Source organism: Nomascus leucogenys, chromosome 24, assembly GCF_006542625.1.
Source record: "Nomascus leucogenys isolate Asia chromosome 24, Asia_NLE_v1, whole genome shotgun sequence".
In the NCBI taxonomy this organism is placed as follows: domain Eukaryota; kingdom Metazoa; phylum Chordata; class Mammalia; order Primates; family Hylobatidae; genus Nomascus; species Nomascus leucogenys.
In genome coordinates, this window is record NC_044404.1 from 8,596,403 (window position 1) to 8,609,665 (window position 13,263).

At 40.0% G+C, this 13,263-nt stretch overlaps 1 protein-coding gene across 29 annotated transcripts in view; it reads left to right on the top strand.

Moving 5' to 3' along the window:
* CAMTA1 (calmodulin binding transcription activator 1) overlaps nt 1–13,263 on the top strand; it is a 976,509-nt gene that overhangs the window by 954,085 nt on the left and 9,161 nt on the right. For 12 of the 29 annotated variants that reach the window (XM_030805179.1, XM_030805189.1, XM_030805186.1 and 9 more), the window contains 5 exons: nt 474–545; nt 2,534–2,554; nt 3,947–4,140; nt 5,205–5,279; nt 8,393–8,423. In XM_030805179.1, coding sequence (XP_030661039.1) covers nt 474–545; nt 2,534–2,554; nt 3,947–4,140; nt 5,205–5,279; nt 8,393–8,423 — 393 coding nt within the window. The remainder of the gene's footprint in view (nt 1–473; nt 546–2,533; nt 2,555–3,946; nt 4,141–5,204; nt 5,280–8,392; nt 8,424–13,263) is intronic. The other 17 variants (XM_030805184.1, XM_030805191.1, XM_030805188.1 and 14 more) reach the window with 3 other exon arrangements.

Here is a 13,263-nt window from a genome sequence, read left to right on the forward strand (position 1 = left end):
GCAGCCCCTGAACTCCTAAAATTAAGCAGTAAAGCTTTTTCTATGTGCATTTTTGGTGGGAAGGAGACCCATGGCTTTCTACAGATTCTCAAAGTGGTCTCTAACCACTCCCAAAAAGGTGTTAAAAGCCATTAATCATTGATCCAAAAGTAAAGTAGTTGGGGTTATCTTAGGAAAGATAGTTGAGATCTGGCAAGACAAACAGTTTGATGCCTAACTTGTTAAATACTTTAAAAAGGAATATATTTTTAGTCTGCTTAACCTTCCAATATCATAGTTTTATTTAGAAGCAAGGATAGTCTGAGGTTTATTCTATAAATTCATTTTTCCTCATTTATAATTAATTATCAATATTTTTTGGTAAACCTGGGATCTCAACTCTGAGAAGGTGCATTAAATGAGTAGTAATAAAAAGCTGACATTTCTGGTAGTTAATCATTACTGATTTTTTTTCTCCTTACTTTACCCTTAAGGGCCGACCCTTGCGGGAACAGCAAGAAGTAGCTGCTGCTGTCATTCAGCGTTGTTACAGAAAATATAAACAGGTAAACCTCAGTTTTGCACCACAGAAGGAAACTGTGCCCCACCCAAGGTCACTGAGGATCCTGGTGTGCAGTTTGGCTAAAGAGCACTACATCTAGTACCTCATTACAGAGACTTAATTTGTTTTTTGGTTTTTTTTTTGAAACGGAATCTGGCTGTGTCCCCCAGGCTGTAGTGCAGTGGCACTATCTGGGCTCACTCTAACCTCCACCTCCCAGGTTCAAGCGATTCTCCTGCCTCAGCCTCCTGAGTAGCTGGGACTACAGGCGTGTGCTACCATGCCCAGCTGATTTTTCTAGTTTTAGTAGAGTCGGGGTTTCACCATGTGGCCAGGCTGGTCTTGAACTCCTGACCTCAAGTGATCTGCCCGCCTTGGCCTCCCAAAGTGCTGGGATTACAAGCATGAGCCACGGTGCCCGGCCAGAGACTTAATTTGAACTGCCGTGATAAAACAAACAAACAAACAAAAAACGGGAAGCCACACATGATGGTTTGTGCCTGTAATCCCAGCTCCTCAAGAGGCTGAGGCCGGAGGATCTTCTTGAGCCCAGGTGTTGAAGTCCAGCTTGGGCCTTGTCTCTAAAAAAAAAAAAAAAAAAAAAACAAGAGGAAAACAAATTAAAACCATCTGCAATTAGACTTGCACCGCAAATGAGTTTTTGTCCAAATTTTTGGTCTTTTAGTAATATTACCTACCTGAGATACTGGTCTGATCTAACACCAGTATCTTTGCAGTGAGGATCCGTGGTCCAATACTTTGATAAACTCACTAGTAATTAGAGAACTGTAGGGAATCCAGTGTGTGATATGGTGACTGGAGAAGGTAAATGCTGGCTATTTATTACCTTTGAGTTTGAATTATATAAGGTATTTAATCTTTGGCCATTTTCCTTTCAGCTTCTTATCCATTTTAAAATGAAGAATTGTTAAAATCTTTGAAAATCAGAAGAAGGTCAGAACATCTTAAACTGCTTTTGTGCACCTTAGTTAAAGGTGCAAGAAGATTATCTAAGTACTCTTTCATGCAGTATTTCTGTTTGCAAACCAACCTGTAGGGTTATGTAACTAGTCAGATGCGAAAGGGAAGTCATATTTTTGGGGCAGCTAGTATGTACTAGATTTTTTAGGTGCCCCATCTCATTTCCTTTTTACAATTATTTGAAGTAAGCAGTATTTATTTCCAGTTTACAGATGAAGAAGCTGAAGCTCAGAGAAATTACATGAATATTATTAGGCTTTTCTCATCATCAAGGTGGTTATAAAATATTAAAAATTGCCTAATGGAGTTTTGACTGGTTCACACGATAAAATTCAGGCCCGTCAGTAGATTCTAGAACCTTTTATCCGATTGTACTTTAGGTAGTTCTAAATTTTTATTTAAGGAATAATAAATTCTAATATATATAATGGTCACATAGAAACTAGGGATTCTATTACCTTGTCATAATCCAGGACTTGCCTCAATTTCTGATATGGGTTGCCATTTCCTCAAGCTTCTCTAGGATTAAGCCCTATTAATGGGGGTGGGGGGACGTCTTCGGCTTCGAGCCAGTTGAGTTCATGATCCCAGAAAAGGAAGGTTTATTGTGCAAACGCTGACACCACAGTGCCTGTAGCTCTATAGCAGGGAGCCGCACTGGCTTCTGTTTGGTGAGCAGGCTTCCTGGGAGCACAAGTGATACACAGAATGAAGGTTTCAAGTCTGTGATTACAACAGGTATTGATTCCAAAATATAAGTTTGTTTAAAAAAAAAAAACAAAAAACAAAACCCTCCCCAGAAACTGTCATCTACAGCTAGGAAGACAGAAGGCATTATTTTTGGAAAGAGTAACAACTATAAAACAAGTATTTTGGAAGACGGAAGGCATTAATATAGCCAAGTTGCCTTTTTTTTTTTTTCTTGGTTGGGAGTTTTATTGATTCTGGTTTTTAATTTCATTATATTCAGCAATGTAACATTAATCTTGTATTTTCTGTTTTTCCCCCAAGCTGACATGGATAGCCTTGAAGGTAATGATACACCCAAGCCCTCTCACAAACCATTCCACCAGAGTCACAAACTTCACACCCATCACCAGCTACAGGGAGGGGCCGTTAAGATGGCACAGTCATGGAGTAAACATAGCCCCCTTGCCAGGCCACCTAAGCACAGTGCATCTGTCCTCTGGGGACCACGTGGTTATTCAGTTGGAGTGGGTTTCGACATTAATAACTGGACATTTTTTGGCTGGTGTTAATCCATCTAAGCCAGTTCCTGTGAGCCCTGTGGCCACTAAGTAAATACCCTTTTTCCCAAAGCGCTTCACTGTGGCCTGATGGGTCTGAGTGTGTAGTGTGCACAGGTGGAGATGATGGAAACCACAGGGGCTCTGTAGGCTACAGCATTTTTGTCTTCAAAGACTTTCAGACCAGTGAAAAGGTCTGAAAAGACCAAAGAAGGTTCTTGCAGAAGGGTCCTGGTTCTTGGACAATTCTGAGAAGTCAGTTTCCCTCCCTCATTTCACCTCCTCATACATCCAGAGATACAGTTAGGCAGATACAGGGATTTTCTGGGGAATATTTTTCCTTGCAACGGTAAGTTGCCTTCTTATAAGCAAAGGGCTTCATTGCAACTTCTCATCCTCAGAGTCATACTCTGTTTGATTAGAAATTTGGACGTAGCATTTTAAGACCATGGAGAGCTCTGTATTTTTGGTGCCTAGCGACTGATGTTGAGAATTCACCCTGGGCCTTCGTCCCTCACTTCTGCAGCTCTGCAGCAGGCTGGGTGGAGGACTCCTGGCACTGCCTCCTGGGCCGCCCGCAGCTCTGTGACAGCCGTCCAGGTTTCACGGCTTCACCACCGTGTTGGTCTTACGAATGTTCATCTTTTACAGGTTAAAAGGGCTTAAAGGTGTCAGCGTTTCATGATAAGCCTTGTATTTGGGACCTTGCAACTCAGTCAGAAACTTGTCGTGTGGAATAATAGTTAAAAATTGAGCTGAATGCCAAGTAGATTTGTGTATGGTGGGAATTGGAAGGCATAAAAAAAATTACGTGTTTCAAAACTGGATAGAAAATATTAATCCAAAGCATTTAAAATTTTACTGTCGAAATCTTTTTAGATTCATAAACGTCTAAGGGTATTGCTATTAAAATTTTTCTCCAAGAAGGGCAAAATGTTTTGATATTTTAGGGAACAAAAGTATGTCTGAAGGCAACCCTTAAAGTAATATTTTACATTTTGGAAAGGTAGGTGTAAAGATTCCTCGTTTGCCTCTTTTGTGATTAAACCCCAGACAGAGAATGTGATAATAGAGGGGAAAAGCATTTTCTCTTCTTCCCTTCCCGGTAAGCTCGAAGGATGCTGAGCCCATGCGGCCCCTGTTGTTACTGTGTCGCTTGTTCTTGTTTCCCCTGCAGTATGCACTTTATAAAAAGATGACACAGGCTGCCATCCTTATCCAGAGCAAATTCCGAAGTTACTATGAACAAAAAAAATTCCAGCAGAGCCGAAGGGCTGCTGTGCTCATCCAGAAGTACTACCGAAGTTATAAGAAATGTGGCAAAAGACGGCAGGCCCGCCGGACGGCTGTGATTGTACAACAGAAACTCAGGTGGGTGGAGAAGAGCTCGTGGAGGTAAAGCTCCCTAGGGAAGAGAACTCTGACTTCTTTGAAAGACTTGTCCTGGGCTGACATTGGAGTCTGGGGCGGGCCTAAAGCATTGGCAGTCACTGTGTTCCAGAACGTTCTAGGCGTGGTGGCTGTATATGTACACCTGTGCTGAGTCTGGTTTTGAATATTTAGCTCTTTCTCTCCACCTCCCACCCAATTATTTTGATATTGCCACCCAATTTTACCTTATATCAGAATTTGGCAGCACCAGTTTCTACTCAGAAAGTTACCACTCAATTATAGTAGTTTAACCCATTTCCTGTTTAGAAAAAAAAAAAAGTACAGCCCACTGCCAGCACTCATGTACTTTTACATAAACATGCTCTTTGAGGCTGGAGGAAATCTGATTTTCAATGTGAACGTAAAATATGAAAACTATTCTTGGAGTTATTTCTGTGAGAACTTGTCCCTGATCCTAATGTAACTGAAATGTATATGATGCTAACATTCGGATTAGAGACAAGACTATTCTTGGGACAAATGAGAAGTGAGTGAAATTGTAGAATTACTGCATGTGAGACCTTGGAAGAGTAATTAGGGTTAAGCTGTCCCATTTTAGAGACTGTAATAAAAATGTTGAGCCAAGTAAAATACATTGATCAGTACATTTACCAAATAGCCCAAAGAGTGTATCAACTCCGGTGAATCACCTTGTAAACTAAGAAAGCCTCTCTAATGCCAGAATGCCTTTTGTGGCAAAATGAGCTTATAATAAATTGTGAAAGAATATTTAAGTGACATTTTATTTTCAGTCTTTGTATAGTCTCTCTTGAAGCTGAGAGCACCTATACACGCCCTCCTTTCGCCTCTAGTGACGCCCGGACTCGATACTATGGAAACAGCATATGCACTCATCCCCCTTCAGATTGTATACATCTTTAACGTATGCTGTTGGCTTTGCTACGTGAACTGCTTAATTCAGTGTCCTGTGTCACTGCTGACCAGTTTTCCATATTGGGCTTTACTGTACCCTTCTTGTGACAATAATATTCTGACTTTTTCAGGAGCAGTTTGCTAACCAAAAAGCAGGATCAAGCTGCTCGAAAAATAATGAGGTTTCTACGCCGCTGTCGCCACAGGTACACTAGTCCTCGTTTATACATTCTGCTCAGGGAGAATGATGAAGCAACCCTGACCTTCTTAACCCTCACTAACTCCTATGTAAAGCTCATCCCCCTGCAGATAATCAGGGCAGACGTCCCAAATTACAATAGGGCTGTAGAGCTCTTTAACTAGGGATCAGGTTGCTACCCTTGGAATGCTGGTAACCATGTCAGACGATGCTGTTTGAACAATGGAGATTCATGCCCGTGTTTTTCTGTTTTAATTTGGGTGTGAGGTCAATTTAGTTAGACTAGCTTTTAATTCTAAGTTTCTCTTTAACCTGCGATTGATATGCCACATTGCAGTATGTTCTTTGCTCTAATCCTTTACTATGCTAGCGCGTGTCCAAACAGAAAACAGTTTCTAGTCTCAAGGAAGGGAAAGAAAACCATGAATTCCAAACAAGTTTTCTGATGTAGAATTTCCACCAAATAGCTGGTGCCCTCTGCTGGTCATGTAATTGCCAACATGCTCTATTATTAAACTATCAATTAAAGCTGGTCCGTGATGAGGAACAGGAGAGATCACTGGAATGCAGCTGTTCAGGAAAAGAAAGACATCTGAGATTTCTGGGCACATCTTCAATTAGTAGGAAATGGGGTCCTGTGACCCCCCCATCCCTGTGGGATGCAGCATCTTCTCATGGAACTAAGCCAGAGGAATTTCTCTTTGTTCCTCAAATTTGAGCTTTCTTTATGAAGACTAGCATCTCTACTTAGATTTCAGAGGGCTGGTGAAAGTGGTTTGTGTTCTTTATCCAGGTGACTATTCCAGTCTGACGTCTATAACTGCGGCCGTCCGAGCTGGGTGTAGACCACCTTCTGTGTGGTTAGGTTGTTGCTCTGTGTGTCAGGAGCTGTGCAGTTTATAATACCAAACATTAAACCAGACTCTCTAATGTCTTACTTCCTCTTCCTATTTAATTATACCAAAAGTCCTAGTATTCATATTTAATTGGATTCCTTGGATGTTTCATTTTGCTTTAGTTTTTCTTACTCCTATAACCATATGATTGCCGGCTTTGAAAATATCTTGCCTTTAAGACTTACTAGGTTTAATGGGTTATTTGTACTCTTACTTAAATTAACAAAAGAATTTATTTTTGTGACCATAGAAGGAAACGTGCCCAGCCACTGCATTAACATCATAAAAACTTTAAAAATGGCATTCACTAGGATAGATGGTTTTCCCCAGCTACGATGCCATGCAGAAGCTAATGTTCACTCGCCCTGTGCCTCAGCAACATTTACTTTCCACCATGCAAGGATGGGAGATTTTTCACCATGATAGCTAATGAGTAACGTACCAGTGTCAGTACTCTGAAACAGGAAGTCCTGTCAGGAAATGCATCCCCCAAACGGGTATGGCTCTAAGATCATGAAATTAATTCTGCAAGCCTTAACCAAAGGCAGCCTCTTTTCTTTATTATTCAATCATACCTTTTACTTAGCAGGGGACTTAGGACCAAATAGAGTAGCTGACTTTCTGTATTTGGTGAACAGATCAAGGACTCACCTGGACCCTTTTCCTTACATTCTCCAATACGTTCATAGTTCCTTCCTCCCTTTTCCTCTTAGACCTGCAAAATGAAAAACCTGAGCAAGATCCTATCCAGCACTGAAACCAATAGACTTTGGCCACTTTGAGCAGAATCACATCTTCTTTCATGACACTGTGGTTAATACTTTCCAGATAGATTTTATTTTCAAGAAAATTACCTAATACCACTCTTCTTTAGGCCACTTCAGACAAACCAGAATGTCTGCAAGTTAAGTCATGCTAGACTTTTTCCTCGTTTCTTCTAGTCTGATCCTCAAACTTTGAATGAATGTGTGGGTAACGTAGGAGCAAAATTGCATAAAGTCCTACACTCATCTCCCTTTCGGTTTTGCCAAAGCTGTGTCCCGTGTTTACTTTGGGAGAGTTAAGAGAATGAGATATTTAAACAAAACATAAATTCATGAAAGGTTGCCCCCACAAAGTAAGCTGAACAAAGGAGTCCTTTCACTTTTGTTTTTAGAGTTCTCTTTCTGTAAACTGGTAGAGAAAAATTTCATGAAGATTTTTGCCTTTCTTAAGCGTATATTTTAACTGTTAATAACCTTATAAGATGGATAACAAGAAGGTTCATTGTGAAGAGAACATCAGATATGGGCTTTGGATTCCTGTGCATTAATTGGAATGAAGTAAAAAATGTTATTGGCTCTTTACTTGACCATTTACAGTTTAGATGTTAGAAAAATAGGCAAATTTTAATAACCTCTGTAATAAGATCAGTATTCACTTCCCATTTCTATATATTCAATTAATACATTCAATTAAGGATCTTGAAGAAATCCTAAAAATCTATCCTGGAAGTTTGTTTTAAACTCATATTTTCCTTAGGATGTGTGTAATCCTGTTTTCATTCTCGGTCGAGTTATTTAATGTTATTTTAAAAGAAACTATCATGTCTGTTGTCCTTAGAAGCATTAAAATCTTATTAAGATAGAAAACCTTGGCCGGGTGCGGTGGCTCACACCTGTAATCCCAGTACTTTGGGAGGCCGAGGCAGGCAGATCACTTGAGGTCAGGAGTTTGAGACCAGCCTGGCCAACATGGTGAAACCCTGTCTCTACTAAAGATACAAAAAATTAGCTGGGCATGGTGGTACGCACCTGTAATCCCAGCTACTTGGGAGGCTGGGGCAGGAGAATCTCTTGAACCTGGGAAGTGGAGGTTGCAGTGAGGCAAGATTGCACCATTGCACTCCAGCCTGGGCGACAGGGAGAGACTCCGTCTCAAAAAAAAAAAAAAAAAAAAAGGAAAACTTTATATGACACACTCTCAAAAAGGTAGGTAGATAGTAGCTTCAGGAATCAGTCAGAAGTATCCCATTTCTAAGTCATATGACCCCCAATTTTTTAAGACTTAAATTGATAAATTTTTTACCTACTCATTTCACGTACCCCACCATCACTCTCCTTTTCTTTCTTTCCAAAAAAGAAACCATGTTATATTCTTTTTTGTTGAAATAAAGCTATTTATAAGATTTCTGTTGTGACCCTCACGTGCTAATAGCTCTCTGGTGTTGTTTTACTGTCTAAAGCCCCCTGGTGGACCATAGGCTGTACAAAAGGGTGAGTTTAGCTGCCTGCTAGCCAGTTTCTCTTCTCTTCCATTTTCAGTATTTTGCTTTTTGCTTGCTTGCATGAGGCTGCAGCCTAGGTATGCCAGTAAGTTTCACATCCATTTTGAATGAAATAAAATCAAGTAAAAACTAACCCTAATTACTAACACTGCTATTTTATATGACAGGAGAACAGTCACATACATTAGATGTACAAATGCATGAGTGAGTAAAAGGGAGGGCCGTTTGAAACCACTGCAGGGCATGCCTAGGATGCGGTGGAGGAAGCCTCGGGATGAAAACAGGGCTGGTGGGCCACGTACACGGCCAAATAAGGCTGCATTATACGAAAACATTCAGCAAGTGGCTTTTTGTGATTAAGATAATTTGCCACATGAAATTTTCTCAACAATTGCTTTGTCAAAATTTCTAAAGCAAGGAGGCTCACTAGGAGGTGGTACTAGGGTTTTTTTGTTTTATTTTTTTTTTAACGAATCTATTTCTTACTGAGAATGACTGTTTCCCTATACCCTGCTCCTGTGCTTGCATTTTCTAAATCTCTCCCTCCCTGGTGCTGTGAGGTAAGTCACTATACAAGGCTGCCCTTTCAGAACAAACCCAGGACATTCATTATAAAATAGTGAACTGGCCTTCCAGCATTGATGGTAATGCTAAATAATGATAATGTGGTGTGAAATGTCTCAAATATTTATATTCTACATAACAAGAGTAGGGATTCCAATAGGCTTTGAATTTTAAAGAAATTACAATGAATAATTTTAGTTCCTGAGATTTTAGAATATGATGCTAATTTGTAAGCAGGGCAAAAGGCAAAAGTCTCCCAGAAGCAACTATAATGTGTTTGAATTATAATAAAAGATTTAGTGTCAGAAAACCCTTTTTTCAGATCCAGGAATAGGCCTATAATCTCAGCGCTTTGGGAGGCTGAGGTGGGAGAATTGCTTGAGCCCAGGAGTTCAGTGCCAGCCTGGGCAACATAGGGAGTCTCCATCTCTACAAAAGATAAAAAATTAACCAGGCATGGTAGGGCATGCCTTTAGTCCCAGCTACTCGGGAGGCTAAGGTGGGAGGATCATGTAAGCCTGGGAGGTTGAGGCCGCAGTGAGCTGTGAATACGCCACTGCACTCCAGCCTGAGCAACAGAGCGAGATCCTGTCTCAAAAAAATAAATAAATAAAAATAAATTTTAAAAAGGCCAAGAATAGAATTCATCAAAATCTAATTAAATGAATTTAGATTAATTTGACAACTTGCTTCTTATATATAATCTTAAGAGAAAAAATGAGTTGAAATTATAACATGGGAATTATCTCTGTCAACTCAACTATATTCAATGCCCCCTCTTCTTAACCTTACACTAATACTTTATTTAGTCATCTTTAAGATTTCTGAGAAAAGGTCATCGTTCAAAAAATCTTAAAACTGCTAATGTTTCTGGAGATATTATTTCCCATCTAACTAGACTTATGTTGATGCTAATCTTTATTTATTATATTTTAACCCAGGAGTTGGCAAATGTTTTTCTGAAGGGCCAGATAGTAAATACCTTAAGCTTTGTGGGCTGTACGGTCTGTCCCAACTACTCAGTTCTTTTAATGTAGCAGGAAAGCAGCCACAGACAACACATAAATGAATGGCTATGGCTGTGTTCTAATACAACTTTATTTATACAAATAGATACTGGACTGGATTTTGGCCCACAGGTTGTAGTATGCCAACTTGATAATAGAATAATTTAGTTTTTATAAGTTCTTCTTAATAATGACCTTAACCCTAGATTTAAAAGCCTTAAAAGGGCCGGCCATGGTGGCTCATGCCTGTAATCCCAACACTTTGGGAGGCCGAGGCAGCCGGATCACTTGCAGTCAGGAGTTCGAGACCAGCCTGGCCAACCTGGTGAAACCGTGTCTCTACTAAAAATACAAAAATTAGCTGGCCATGGTGGCGTGCGCAGGAGAATCTGTTGAACCCGGGAGGCAGAGGTTGCAGTGAGCCAAGATTGTGCCACTGCACTCCAGCCTGGGCGACAGAGCAAGACTCTGTCTCAAAAGAAAAAAAAGAGAAAAGCCTAAAAAGCCTTAAAATTTTAAAGATTTAAAGGCTCATCTGTTTAAAACTATAAATAATTGCTAAAGGAAAAATTTGTTTTTTGGGGGAAAAAAAGCAGCTATACTCTTACGTAAACTTAACTAATTACTCCTCTTTAGACTTAGGGAATTGTTCTCAATTAAAATATTGTGGGTCCCTTGTGATAGAGCTGGCTCGGAGACGTTTTTTTTGAAATGTAAGAAAAAAAGAGGACAAAAATCTCCATTTTTCCCTCTATTCCCTCTCACCCTCTGCATATATATAGATAATATTTCTTTCCATTTTAAAAAAACCTCCAAGAGAATAGATGCATGCCCTAGTGTTCAGTTTAACTACAACTTGTAGTATCATGCATGTTATATGCAATTAATATCACCTGCTGCAAGGACAACATTTTTTACGGGAGGTGGTTGCTTACGCGTTTTTGAAACTTGTTAGTTTCTGGTATGTTAATGACCGTTTTTAAGAGCACATTTTCAGAAGGTGCTTCTCAATGCAAACCAGAATCCCAACCTCAATTTCTTTAATGCCTGCTGCATTCTATTGTGAACTCCTGAAACTCCTATTCATGCGTGGAAAATTGGAATCTCATGACACCCCTTATGCCTCACGACGTCTATGCAAGTTTGAGGGATAGGGGCTGAGAAGATTCCTTCTATCCTGGTGATATTTAGCTAACTCTGTGAACCGAGGAATAGCGTATATATGGCTTTGTGTGATTACCAATAAGATCTTCTCTCCCTCGTTCTTCCATCAGAGAAGTCACAGTGGCACTCCTTCTAACAATCCCCAAGTTGAAATTAGTCTTGGGAGGCAGAGCATTCTCTGAGGAAGATTTATAGTCCTGGAAATTATGTTAAGATAAAATACTTATTTTGGGGCCAGGCGCGGTGGCTCACGCCTGTAATCCCAGCACTTTGGGAGGCCGAGGCGGGCGGATCACGAGGTCAGGAGATCGAGACCATCCTGGCTAACACGGTGAAACCCCATCTCTACTGAAAATACAAAAAATTAGCTGGTTGCGGTGGCAGGCGCCTGTAATCCCAGCTACTCGGGAGGCTGAGACAGGAGAATCGCTTAAACCCGGGAGGCGGAGCTTGCAGTGAGCCGAGATAGCGCCACTGCAGTCCGGCCTGGGCAAAAGAGCAAGACTCTGTCTCAAAAAAAAAAAAAAGATAATATACTTATTTTGTTAATTTGTAAAGTATTCCATATTTAATACATGGTTTATACATTGAAAAATAATATTTTCCCAGCTACTGGAGGCTGAGGTGGGAGGATTGCTTGAGCCCAGGAGGTTGAGGCTACAGTGTGTCATGATCGTGCTACTGCACTCCAGCCTGCACAACAGAGTGAGACCCTGTCCTAGAAAAGAAAAGAAAAATAATATTTGGAAACACAGAATTAAATTTTATGGGACAGCATTTGTAAAACACTAATACTGACCCAAACTCCTACGTCAGTGGAGGAGGGGGAGATCTAAAAAGGCAGAATTAAGACACGACAGACAAATTCCAGCAGCAGAGCAATCAGAAAATGCCATTTGTGTCTTGAAATGTTTAGTCTTTGCTTGGGGAAGGCTAAGGAAAAGCACCAAATATTTTTCACTGAGTACAGCTCATTTTTATCCCCCCTTTCCTTCAGGCCTACCTCTTAATTTATCCAGTAACTTAAAGTGAAATTAACAAACTCTCGATACTGTCATCAGGGTTTTTGGTGGTTTTTTGTTTTTTTGTTTTTTGTCTTGGACACAATAGCTGTATTTAGGAGAGAACTTTTGTTCCACACAAAGAGATTATTTAAATCAACAAAAGTGATTTCTCAGCAAATGACTGAAGGATTTTTAAGGTTTAAGAAACTTTTAAAGTACATATGCTGAAAAGATACTTTCAGTTGGATTTTGAGTATATCTAACAGGATATTATTCAGTTGCATAGAGAAAAACCAAGATACCTCATATGTTAGCAGATAGTTCAGTTACATAACAGATTTATCCTCAAGGTATTGAGACTTGCTTGACCTAAAAAATAAAAACTAAAATGCCTGTTTTTCTAGACAGAAAATGTCTTTCCACTTCTCTAAGACATTTATTTTTCATGGATAGTAGAAAGTGTTCTCATAGATGAGTGACACCGCTCTCTGAAAAGCAATTTCTAGACAAATTCCTCCTTTCCCGATACGAGACCCTGTTTCTGTGAGAAGGCTTTATAAACTGTAACAATCACTGTGGGTGTTATTGAAAGCAGTGGGAATGCTAGTATTTAAATAACCTATTTCTTATAAACTGCTGGCCTAGTCACCTGTGTTCAGTAAAGGCAGGTGCAGTTATTTTACTGGAATAAAACCTTAATTGGAGGAAGAAAAAATAACACTTTTTAGTCACATATTTTCAAACAACATATTTTCTTTTTATTCGAGAACCGGGTTTCCAAACACTTTGCCAGAAGCTGGTAAGTAGTGGTCTCAACGGAGCAGCTCTGCCGTGTGCTTCTGAGAACAGCCCCGAGTCATAGCTGCACTGGGTCATTACCAAGTTCTGAAAATTACGCTTACACTTTTGGCTGTGTTATGTACACTTTTATCCAAGGGACGGTTCTCTAACAATGCGGGGAAGTGTGCTGAGAAGTAAACAGTGCTCTAGGGTCAACAAATGTGTTCTAACACTTCCGTAGCTCAATTTGGCATGAGGCATAGTTTCTAAGTGGCCCGATGTGTTCATGAGAAGTAAGACGTGAATGTGG